At 47.2% G+C, this 12,698-nt stretch overlaps 1 protein-coding gene across 10 annotated transcripts in view; it reads right to left on the reverse strand.

Annotated features, from left to right (window-relative positions):
* The window catches only part of DPY19L3 (dpy-19 like C-mannosyltransferase 3), a 109,712-nt gene that overhangs the window by 78,523 nt on the left and 18,491 nt on the right, over positions 1-12,698 (reverse strand). For 9 of the 10 annotated variants that reach the window (XR_003857695.1, XM_029608422.1, XM_029608425.1 and 6 more), the window contains one exon: positions 415-505. Coding sequence is in view for 8 of the 10 variants with exons in the window: in XM_029608422.1 (XP_029464282.1) it covers positions 415-505 (91 nt within the window). In the remaining 2 variants the exon portion in view is untranslated. Of the gene's footprint in view, positions 1-414; positions 506-1,369; positions 1,390-12,698 lie in introns of those variants that run through there. The other variant, XM_029608429.1, reaches the window with a different exon arrangement.

The following is a 12,698-nucleotide window of genomic DNA, read 5'->3' on the forward strand; positions in this document are numbered from 1 at the left end:
TAAAGACAGAGACTTGCTGAAAGCTGGCAGGCTCAGAAGAGGAGCAGAACAAGGAGATCAGCAGACAATCTCACCAATGAAAAGCACCAGAAACGAAGGGGGGAGTTTTAACTCTTACCCCTGGATCAGCTGTTTATAGTGACGCCCACTACACAGGAAAAGTTGCTAATGGCTGGGCCAGATGTGCAGAAGCTGGCTCTCGATGTTTGGATAACTTTATTAGTTACAAAACAACCCCCATTACTTTATCTGTCAACCGGAATGTAAATATTTATATAGATTAATTTAACAAAAAAAAACCCATAGCAGTCAACTAAGCAAAGAATGTTAACCTAAGTACAACATTAAACCAGGTTATTAAGAAGTTATTAGGACCAGAAGTACGTAAATGTGCTGAAAGCTTGTGTGTCATACCTTGCTTTATAGATGGTGCATGCAATAACTGCTTATAATAGGAGTAATAGAGTCCACATTCTGTTCTGAAAGAGATCTCCTTCTCCACCTCCTGAAAAACAATGGGAGAAAACGTGTCATTTGGTGTGACAAAATTATGGCTATGCTGTAATGTAAATATCAAAGTATCAAAAAAAAAAAAAGGGGGGGAGGAGTCAGGGGCGGGATTTTTTGTAAAAGTGGGCTTGCTTCACGAAGCCATAAACGTAAAATATCGCACAGTTTTAACACAGAAAATAACTACACCTTTCTCATTGGCATTAAGCTGTGCGATATGCCCATAACACAAATTGCGATTTTTTTCACAAATTGTGTTCTGGGCATTTTTAGGCTGGGGAGGATTGGGGGAAGGGCTTGAGATAGCAAGAGCGAGACTCTGGGGGTGGCACCATAGTAAGCGGCTATTTATGCTACTATAGGAGGCCCACCTAGTGATTCGAGGTGAGGTTTAGGTAGTAGTGTAGGGGTTAGGGGCCACTTTGACATGCAGAGTGAGACGTACGAATAGAACAGTACACTCTTGTGAAGATTTGATGACCTTCGGAGTGAGGAAACTCTCTCAACGATGAGATTTGTACAATGTTCTCTCAACCTAGCCTGATGGACTCTCTAGGCTAGGCTGATGTTATCGGACAGCTTTCAGATCTAATCACTCTGTTTGAACCTAAGATGGTTTAAAGCTATCTAAGGACGTGTACAAAGATAACTTTCACCTTAAATGGTTTTATTCAAATTATATAGCCAGTTAAGCGCCAAAAAACATTAAAAAAACCCCCAAAAACTAGAAAGAAATACTTGTGGAACTATAGGCCCTATCCAGTCACCTCATTAAAAGATGAAGCCTTTTTCGGTGGAACTTATCTGGATAAGGCTATTGCTAAATACACTCATTATTATTAAATATTTTATTACTCACCTACAAGCAGGTTTGCCAACTGGCTCCAGATTTTCAGGACAGGTTGATAGAGTTCAGGTTTCACCCCACTGCATGCTGAGATTTATTCTGATTTCCCTATTGCATTCCCTAAGAAAAGCAAGACAATAAGTACCAGCATGCAGGGGAGTAAAACCAGGACTGGATCAACCTGTCCCGAAAATCTGGAGCCAGTTGGCAGCTCTACCTACAAGTAACTAGGTAAACTTTAGGATAACATTTTCTCCAGCCAGAGACTTACCTGCATAATTCTGTCTGGTCTGCGCTTAGTATCGGCCTCCCTAGACAGGATTCAGTCCTGCTCCTGGGACACGCTCTGCCATCCCACTTTTTACCCGGAGGGCAGGGGATGTTCCAGGAGGGGGACAGAATTCTATTTGTGCCTTAAAAGTTACTGAGGTGAACATTCAAAAAGGGATTTGCCCAGCTGCACAAAACTTAAAAGGTTTAAATCCGGCCCCCGCCCCCTGCTGAACAGCTGTGTTTCAGTCGTGTAAGTCACTACATCACTAAAACTTAACCAGATTAAAAAGGAGGGGGTGTTGAGTTTCCAGGCGTGGTTTACATTTACCTGGCCAGTAACTAGCTGGATAAAGTTATCTGGCCATCTCTGCTCGAGAATCACCGGGGGCGTAGGATGACTGCTGAAGCTGGTGGTGCACCAGAAAATGCGCTGCTGTCAGGTGCCCTAGAGCCCAGTCCTCCCTCCTACATTACCCTGCGAGCACTACTTTCTTTGATGCAAAAAGCCTATCAAATGTATGCTCACTGCAACCCAGTCCTTAGAGGGAACATTAGCTAATCCCTTAAAATAATCTCCTAACAGCAGTTACAATAAAATATGTGAATGAAAAATATTTTCTGCAAGAACATTCAAAAGAGCTTTCTGATGCAAAAGAAATTAATATAGAGCAAGCTTCTGTTTACAATAGAAATGAGGAAGAGAGGACCATCATGCCATAAAAGCCAGTGTTAAGTACCATCATTTTCACAGCAAGGATTAGTTACACAAGACATGGAGCATTAAAAATACAGACAGGCCCTCACCTAATACAGGCTAGAAATGTGCCAACAAAAGCTGAATTGGAAACCACAAGCCCAACTGTGTTATGCAGTGTAACAGTGGAAAATAGAAATATCATCATTCCTCTCAAAACATCAAGCAATAAAATCAGAGATATAAAACAGCCTTCATAATATTAAAACAATGCTAATAAAATAATGAATGTCAAAACAGCCAACCAACATCCAATAATTTTAAAAAATTGTATAAAATTTGTCCTATTTACCAAAACACCAGTAAAATATTTCAAAACCTCTGATGAATAAAACATCCAATAAATAATGTTCTAATATTTAAAAAATATATTTAAAAACAATAGAAACATCAAATTACACCCAATAATTAAAATGTATAAGGATTAAAAAATCTGCTCTCCATTGCTAGGATCTTTTGATTTCTGGTCACCCTGAGATTATCATGCATTAGGGGAGATAAGTTTGTGTGGCCCTATCTTCTCTCTCCCTCACTCACATACACATACTAACACAGTCATTCTTTCAGACACTCCCTCTCTCATATACATGCCAATGCTTTCACATACACAGGCTCTCAAAGGCAATCGCTCTCACACACACACAGGGTCTCACAGACACACAGTCTCTAAACACAGTCATACATACACCCAGGCTCTCACATATACACAGGGCCGGTGCAAGGGGATTTGGCGCCCTAGGCGAGCCTTCTTCCTTGCGCCCCCCCCCCGGTCTCGGCCCCGACTCCTACCTCATTCTCAATCACGCCCGCTGACTGGGGTTTTCTGGGTCGCAAGCAGATTGGGCACTGCTTGCGGCCCGCCAAATCTCCACTCCTCTTTGCCACCACTTGCGGCCCCATATGGCTCGCACCCAGTGGCGCACCAAGGGTCTCCGGCGCCCAGGGGCCAATGCATTTGTGTGCCACAGAAAATCAGTGGCATCTCTAGACAGAAGAATTTGTTTTGGGTGGGGGGGAGCCAAAATGACATTTCTTCATCACACCCACCTCTATAGCATGGATCCTGCTTTAAAATTGGTTATAAAAAAAAGTGTTGTTAAAAAAAGTCCAAAGGGTCCTCTGCATTATTTTAAAAAGCTGGCCAGTTTCACACTTCTAGTAAAACTACTATAAAATTATTTGATAGCCTCATTCAACTAATTCTATATGGATTATGAGAGTGAAGTCTGGAATATATAGGAAGGGACAGAATGTCAATACAAATCCTGCACCTCCAGTTCTGTAACTCTGTGCATCCACTGAAATTCCCCCAAACAATGGAGCTTGGATGTTTCCCTTACAGCTCATCATAGTAAAAGATATTTTCAAATGCTGGTGTCACCTCACAGTAACAGCAGCACAAACACCTTCCACTGCCAGGCACATTGTGAACTAACACAAAGCACCGCAAAAAAGACACCCAAAATCTATACTGCAATCCCATCATAACATAACAGTAATAACACCAAGGACTCAAACAACAATAACCCTACCTGTGAATAAGCAAGGGTAAATATTACACTGGGTCCTAGAATACCAATACACCACCTACTGAGGAAACAAAACAAACCCAATTGCTATAGATCTCTATACAGACACTATATGATAGCAGAATCTCTCATCATGGTTACACACCCTCACCAAATACAGAATACAAAATAAAGGAGCACAAATTAGAAAAAACTGAAATGGAAACCCCAAGAAGCCAGACTGTGTATTAGCAATGGAAAAACAGAACAACCATTCCTCATAAAACAAATAAAATCAAGAAACAAAGCATCAGTTATAATAGTAAAACCATACTAATAAAATATTTTAAAACTACTGATAAATAGAATTTCTATTAATTAAAATCATATACATTTTTTACAATTTCCCAAACACCAATAAAATATTTCAAAACAGTACATATATCAAATAACACACAATAATTAAAATTAATAAGGATTTTAAAAAGCCCCTGCTGTCCATATGTGGGAGCTCTTGATTTCCAGTCACCCTTATATTGTTGAGGATTACGAGGTTATCCTCTCTCTCTCACACATACTCACATGTCCATTCTCTCTCACACATACACTGTCACATACATACACATTCATGCTCTTATACCCACCATAACCTCTCGCTCTCACAGACACTGACACACTCAGGCTCTAAGGCACTCTCTCCCCCTCCACACACACCCCCACACAAACTCTTACTCCCCTGGATTTTCTCATACACACTCATGCTCTCACTCTCACTGGCTCCCTCACATACACACAAACACACACTCCCAGGCAAGCTCCCACTCGTTCTCACACACACACACACACAGGCAAGCTCCTAGTCATTCTCACACTGAACCCCAGGCAGGCTCCCATTCATTTTCACACCACTCCCTCCCCATCCCCCAGGCATGCACACATTCATTCTCACACACACAGACCCCCAGGCAGGCACCAATTTATTCTCACACACACCCATACACCACAAACAGGCAGGCACCTATTCTCACACATACAAACCCCAGGAAGACACCCATACATTCTCATTCACAGACTCACCCTCAGGCAGGCACCCATGCATTCACACACATACACCCCCAGGCAGACTCCCATTCATACACATGCACACACTAAAGGCAGAGACCCCCTCTCTTTCTTTTGCCAGCAACCTCAGAGCCTCTCTCATTCTTCTGCTGCCACTGTCACTGCCGCTGTATGGCTATTGCGGAGGTGCTGATTGCTGCTATTGGCACTGAAGCCCATTCTGCTGCGTCCTCTGTGCAGGCCCCATGGGCTTCCAGTTCCTCTATGCTGATCTCGTACATTGTGAGATCCGCATAGAGAAAGTGCTACTCTTGCACATTCCCAAAGATTACATGTTCCAATCAGTAAAAAGTAATTTATTTCTTTTTACATTTGCTGTCTGATCTTAGTTTTCTAATCGGTTGGTCACAGGCTTTTTTTTTTCCACCTTCCCTTTCTTATTTTTTTGCCAATTCCTTTTATAACATATTTATTTTCTCTCCATCTGTCTGCTTCCCTCAAACACACGGTCAGGTTCTCATTCTCACATGCTTTCTCTCTCTCACATACACTCATTCTCACATGCTGTCCCTCATACAATCATTTATACACAGTCTCTCTCTTGCACATGCTGTCTAACTCTCACTCCCACATGCTGTCTTGCTCAAGCACAGGTTCTCACTGTCACATGCTCTCTCTCATACAATCATTCCTACACACGGGCTCTCACTGTCACATGCTGACTCACACACACACACAGGCTCTCTCTCACTCCCACATGCTGTCTTGCTCAAGCACAGGCTCTCACTACCACATGCTGTCTCTCACACACACAAAGGCTCTCCCATGCTGTCTCTGCAAACATTCAGGTCTTCACTCCCACACACACACACACAGTCTCTCAACTCATCTCATACACGCACACATACACACTGTACAAACCCTCAGTCTCTCTCTCTCACCTCTGGGCCTCCTCTTCACGGGCCACTGCAGGATGGGCTCTGCAGCGGCCCCGGTCTTCTCGAGCCGCGCTGATCCTCTTCTGAACGTGGCAGATGCTTCTCCTCCTTCCGGCATGCGGCTGATGCTCCTCCTCTTTCCTGCCTGCGCGGCTCCGGCAACATTTTTCTTCCGGGGCCGCGCGGGCAGGAAGGAGGAGAAGTTCCTGCATTGGCTGATGCTCCTCCTCCTTGCTTCTCCTCCTTCCTGCCCGCGCGGCTCCGGCAACATTTTTCTTCCGGGGCCGCGCGGGCAGGAAGGAGGAGGAGCACCAGCATGTTTAGACGCGACTGTACCACGGCCCTGCGATCTTCTTGCTGTGTGTATCTGCCATTGGGATGACGTCCACCGGCGGCTATTGGCCGTCAGCGGCTCGGCGCCCCCTAATGCTCAGCGCCCTAGGCGATCGCCTAGTGCTTCCGCCGGCCCTGCATATACAGGCTGTCATACAGACATATTTACACACCCACCGGCACTCACATAGATAAACACACACACATACAGATTTTACAGACATACACATGCACACAGGCTCATACATATGTTGGCACATAGGTTTAGGTACAGACACATGCACACACCCGCAGGCTCTCACACAGACAAACATACATACATGCACACAAGTTTTCACACATGCATGCACACAGACCCTCACACATACAGGCTCTCGTAAAGACACACAAGTTCTAATGCCAACACACACACATGGCCTCCTGTGCACTTCAGGCTGTGGTAGGGTGACCTGCGCCATGGCCCCACCGGCCTTTTCTTCACTTCGGACCGTGGTGGGATGGGCATCGCCAAAGCACTGCCAGCCTCCTCTGCATTTCAGGCCTTGGCAAGTTGGGCATCGCCAAGGCCCCGTTCTGTACGTCGGGCTGTGGCGGGATGGGCATTGCCATGGTCTAGCCAGGCTTCCTCAACTGGGAGGGAGGTGAGTTGTATGTGCCAGCAGGAAAAGTTGTGCACAACCGCACACGTGCATGAGCGTAGTATTTTTCCCATACACGCGTGCAGCTTAGAGGGAACATTAGTTCCCTCTAAGCTGCACGCGTGTATGGGGAACATTAGTGGTGGGCAGCAGCACTTATGGTTCTAGGGGGACAGCCAGAGAAGACACGATGGCTTCACCAAGTTGGTGAAGAGGGAACATTAGTGGTGGGCAGGGGAGACGGGAAAATACAGTATAGCTAAGCTTCCTGCATGGGTATATGTACAGTGACGTCAGCTTTGAAATCTGACTCCGTCTACCATCTGCTAGCAGAAGAGTACAATACCCATTGGTCCTGAGTCCTTCTGGCTACATGCTAGGAAATGTAAAATAGTGTGGGATCAGGCGGTGGAGATTAGCGGCAGCTGGGCACTATTTTTTTTTTTTTTTTACAAATATTGAGTAAGCCGTCTAACGGGCAAGTTATCCGGTCTGGCCGAGACGAGTATATTCAGCTGGAGACTTGACCTGCTAAATAGTTGGCTGCTGGCCGGCTTACTCAATACTGACTTAATTATTTTTAACATTCAGTGTACGTTTGTTGGAAGGCGCACTTCCTATTCTGTAATACACATGGGGAGCACGAAATTCCTCCCCTGCGATTTCCAAAATCCTTAATCTCATTCTCTCAAACCTTTCTTGTACTTTAAGATGCAAGGCAATAAAAACAGAGGCAAAAGATCGGAAGAGTTGGCCATGACAACATTAGTGTGCTAAGAAGGGTTTTCTGTTTTAGAAAACTGAAGTGGGAGGCTTGACTGCAAAATTATTTTCAAGCTGATATTTGAAGAAAGCAGAGGGCTGGTCAGAGGAGAAATTTCAGCCAAAGCGAGGCACTTGAGATTTTTGGATGAAAATGTACTTAACTTAGCAACCTAAATTTAGGCCTATATTCATCTATATTGAGGTTCCTAACGTACGACCCTTGACCTGAGTGCACTCCCACCCATGATTTAGGGACCTTATTTTAGGAAATGTTTATTTATTTATTTTATTTATTTAAAAGTTCTTATATACAGTCATTAAGTTATTTACTATCATAATGGTTTACAATAGGGCACATATATCATCCGGTCCAGGTGGTTTATTTATGCAGATCCACGTGCCTTATTCCTTAAATTAGGTGCCTAAATCTTTTGCATATCTACACCTATGTTTAAAATAAAAAATCTAAGCTTAGGTTCAGCTAAAACACTGTTTGAAACAGAGCAAATATGAATGGAGTACATAATATGGGTGCAGTCAGTTTGACAGAGCTTATGACACCGCAGTCCTAGTATCTTTCTGAGGGAAATTAGAGTTACTTATTTATCCTCATCTCTAAGCCTCTGCGACGCCAAGTAAAAAAGAAAACACACCTTAACCACTACCACACCAGCTCTAACACAACTAAAACACCAGCACATCAAGCAGCCTATTTTTCATTTGCTGTTATTTTGCTTGTCAGGAAAGCCGAACGTCCAGCGCTCCCTAAACTAAACATAAATCCGCAGTAAGCATTTTTATTCCAGCTCCTGCCTAGCGTGATTAACAGCAACACAGAGCATGAGAGCAGGTAAAGACCATATGGCCCATCTCCTCTGCCAGGCCTCAGCTTTACAATTCCTAGCAACCCCCCACTCCCCAGAGACACCCCCCCCCCCCCCTGTGCTTATCCCATCCTGTCTTGAATTCAGATACTGCCCCCTCCTCTCCCACAGGGGAGGTGCTCTCTGCACCCACCACCTTTTCTTTAAATAAACTTTTCCTTGGATTATGTCTGTCTACCCCTCTCACACTCATCCCTTCACCCCTCATTCCAGAGCCTCAGCCCCCGGTGCGTTTATTCCTCGCAGGAATTTCCCTATCGCATGCTGACAAGAATGCGAACCAGGGTGAGCTTACCTCCAGACGGGAAAACCAAAGAAGGTTTTCATGCAGAGAATGGACGACCCAAGCATGGAGGAGCCCCAGTAATATTCCCATCGCTAATCCACTTAGCTCCTTCACAAAAGGCCAGTGTTCAAAGGGCCGAACTGCGGCAATAGCTCTCCAGCCTGGGCGGTCGCCATTCTGGTTCCTGTCACGCTTTTTATCTCTGTCCACCCCGGTCAGCCACTTGCTTCTCCTTTGTAAAACCATGCCGAGTGTTTTTGCTGTTGTCGTGGGGAATAAAAGACTGCTCTGAACCGTTATGGTCAATCCGCTTCGATGCCTGGAAAGTTTCTCTTTTTAAGCCTAACAGCTATTATGCATTTTTTTTTCTCACAGAAGCGTCTGGGGAATTTATGGCCAAAAACAACGAAGGGTAAGACCCAAGTTTATAAGAAACTTATTCCGCAATCACGTTGCCAAAAAAAAAAAATCCAGGGGATGTCACAGAAGGCAACTCTGGACCAAACTGAGGGGTGGATGTGGCAGACATCGACTGAACGGTTAGGGGGGATAAAAAAAAAAAAAAAGGCGTTGCATCATCAAGGTCATGTTGAAATATATTCCTGTTCTGTGGTTCAGTGGAAAAAGTTAACAATGTTTTAAGAAAAACATTAAACAGTCAAAACCCCACCCTTGCTAAATTGAAAAAAAAAAAAAAAGCAACTGCAATTTATATTGCACCCAGAGAAGATGGCAGCGGAAGGGGCTACGTTTTATTTTTAAGAGTGAGCCCCGTGGCTGTCAGCGACGTGCCGTGACCGCTGCTGCCGTGATGGACCCCCCTTCACCAGCCAATGAGCGGCCGTGCCGAGGGTGCACCTTGTGGGCATGCATTCCTTCAGCCCTCGGGCTGGGAAGGGCCCCTGCCTGAGCTGCTCCAGCATGGCCTGTGAGCTTAGGAAGAACGGCAGGGGCCCCCTGAAGTGGAAAAAAATAATGTTACCAAGTGCAAAACCAGAATAAACAAGCAGGGGACACATGCAGAGGCGTGGCTTCAGAACTGCTTTCCGACTAGATTTATGGAAGGGGTGTACGTGGATGGGTTTGTGGTGGGTGCATGAGTACGTCTGGAGTTACGGAAGGTGGGGAGGTGGCGGACGTACAGGGCTGTGTGCGTTTGGGTGAATAGCAGGTTGTGGGTTATGTGGTTTTTTTTAGGAATGTGGTTCTGTCTGTGTAGGTGGGGGGGTGTGGGGAGGGATGGGGAGAATGTACAAGACATACCAGTCAGAGTTGTGTATTTGTTTTGGTCTGGCTGTAGATATGTGTAGGTTGTGGGGGGGAGGGCAGGGATGAAGTGGCTTGGAAATCATCCGTCTCCAGCTGCCTCGGTTACTTTCCCTGGCTCTGTGGAGGGAATGTAGGTGTTTGTGTGCTGGGGGAGACGCTTGTGTGACTTCAGAAATGCGAGGGAGGTGGTTCTGAAGGTATTTTTTGGTGCCATTCTCTGCCGGCTGCTTCGGTTATTCTTCCCTGTTCTTTCTACCTGTGTTGCTCTGTATCCAAGTACTGGAAGGGTGAGGCAGGGGGGTTGGGTTTCTTTTGGAACACAAAGGAAAATTAGTTTCTTACCTGATAATTTTCGTTCCTGTAGTACCAAGGATCAGTCCAGGACACCTGGGTTGTGACTCCGCACCAGTAGATGGAGACAGAGCAAAACTGTCGGACTACGTCACATATGACCCTATGTCAGTCACAGCCCCTCAGTCATACGGAATGTCAAAGTAGAACACAACCAGAGAACTAAAACTAGCTATAAACCGCTAATAGAACGGGGAAAGAAACACCCCTCCTGGAAACGGACTCTCCAACCGAGAGAGCTAAACAAGCGGAACAGAGTAATTCAGAACAAAGAGCGGACTCTCCATTACTTCAGCGCAGCACTGCGGGCGGGATCCTGGACTGATCCTTGGTACTACAGGAACGAAAATTATCAGGTAAGAAACTAATTTTCCTTTCCCTGTACGTACCAGGATCAGTCCAGGACACCTGGGATGTACCAGAGCAAACCTACTGAGGGTGGGAAGCAGAGAGTTCCGCTCGGAGTACCCTCTCTCCAAATCCCCCGGAATTGGTAGCCCGGACATCCAGCCGGTAATGCCTGATAAAGGTATGCAACGACTTCCAGGTAGCCGCCCTGCAAATCTCTTGAGGCGACACCTGATAAGCTTCCGCCCAAGACGCCGCTTGAGATCGCGTCGAGTGAGCCCGCAGACCCACGGGAAGTGGTTTTCCCCCGCACCAAGTACGCCGAACCAATGGCCTCCCTGAGCCAACGGGCGATCGTTGTGCGTGATGCTGCGGCCCCTTTCTTTGGACCAGAGAACAGAACAAACAGATGATCTGTGACCCGAAACGGATTAGTGACCTCCAGATATCGAAGGAGGGATCTCCGCACGTCAAGCTTCCGTAATTCTCTCGCTTCTGGAACAGAGGACTCCCCGCCCGCAAAAGCGGGCAGCTCAACCGACTGATTCACGTGAAAAGACGACACCACTTTCGGTAGAAAGGAAGGAACCGTCCGCAAAGAAACTCCGGAATCGGAAATACGCAAGAAAGGTTCCCTACAGGACAGGGCCTGTAACTCGGAAACACGCCGTGCCGAGGCAATCGCCACCAAGAACGCCGTTTTTAAAGTGAGATCCTTAAGAGTTGCGCGTTTCAAGGGCTCAAACGGCGCCGCGCATAACGCGGAGAGAACCCAATTGAGGTTCCAAGCCGGACAAGGGAGACGTAATGGGGGGCGAAGGTGCTTAGCACCCCGAAGGAAACGGGAAATATCCGGGTGAAGAGCCAGGGACGTACCACGGACCTTACCTCGCAAACAAGCAAGCGCTGCCACTTGGACCCGTAGAGAACTGCACGCCAGACCTGCCTGGAGGAACGCCAGAATGTCGGAGACGGAAGCCGAAGTGGGGTCCACCCCACGCTGCACGCACCATTCCTCAAAGACCACCCAGACACGGACATAAGCCAGAGACGTCGACTGCTTCCTGGAACGCAGCAGCGTGGCTACCACCGCATCTGAGTAACCTTTTCTCCAGCCGATTCCTCTCAAAAGCCATGCCGCGAGACAGAAGTGATCCGCATCCTCCAAACAGACGGGGCCCTGATGGAGCAAGCCCGCCATTCCTTGGAGCCGAAGGGGTGCCGTTACTGCCAGCTGGACGAGGTCTGCGAACCACGGCCGGCGCGGCCACTCCGGTGCCACCAGAATCACGTTGGCCGAGTGCAACTCTATGCGCCGTAGAATCTTGCCGATCATCGGCCACGGGGGAAACACGTAGAGCAGCACATCCGTCGGCCAGGGAAGCACCAACGCATCGACGCCTTCTGCCCCCCGTTCTCGACGTCGACTGTAAAATCGCGGGGCCTTCGCGTTGTGCCACGTGGCCATCAGATCCATGTGGGGCACACCCCACGTTTCGCAAATGAGAAGAAACGCTTCGTCCCCCAGCTCCCACTCTCCGGGATCCAGGCGATGACGGCTGAGAAAATCCGCCTGAACGTTGTCGACTCCCGCAATGTGAGATGCTGCTACGTTGCTGAGATGTAGCTCCGACCAGGCCATCAAGCGCTGAGCCTCCTCCGCCACCTGGGGGCTCCTTGTCCCGCCCTGGGGGTTGATGTATGCCACGGTGGTCGCATTGTCCGACAACACTCGGACTGCCTTTCCCCGCAGCAACGGTAGGAAGGCTTGCAGAGCCAGATGGACCGCTCTGGTCTCTAGGCGACTGATAGACCACTGGGCTTGCGACACTGACCATAGGCCTTGGACCGAGCTCCCTAGGCAGACCGCTCCCCAACCGGAGAGGCTGGCATCCGTGGTCACCACTGTCCAATTGGGCACCAGAAGAGAGA

Source organism: Rhinatrema bivittatum, chromosome 7 (assembly GCF_901001135.1).
Source record: "Rhinatrema bivittatum chromosome 7, aRhiBiv1.1, whole genome shotgun sequence".
NCBI lineage: Eukaryota > Metazoa > Chordata > Amphibia > Gymnophiona > Rhinatrematidae > Rhinatrema > Rhinatrema bivittatum.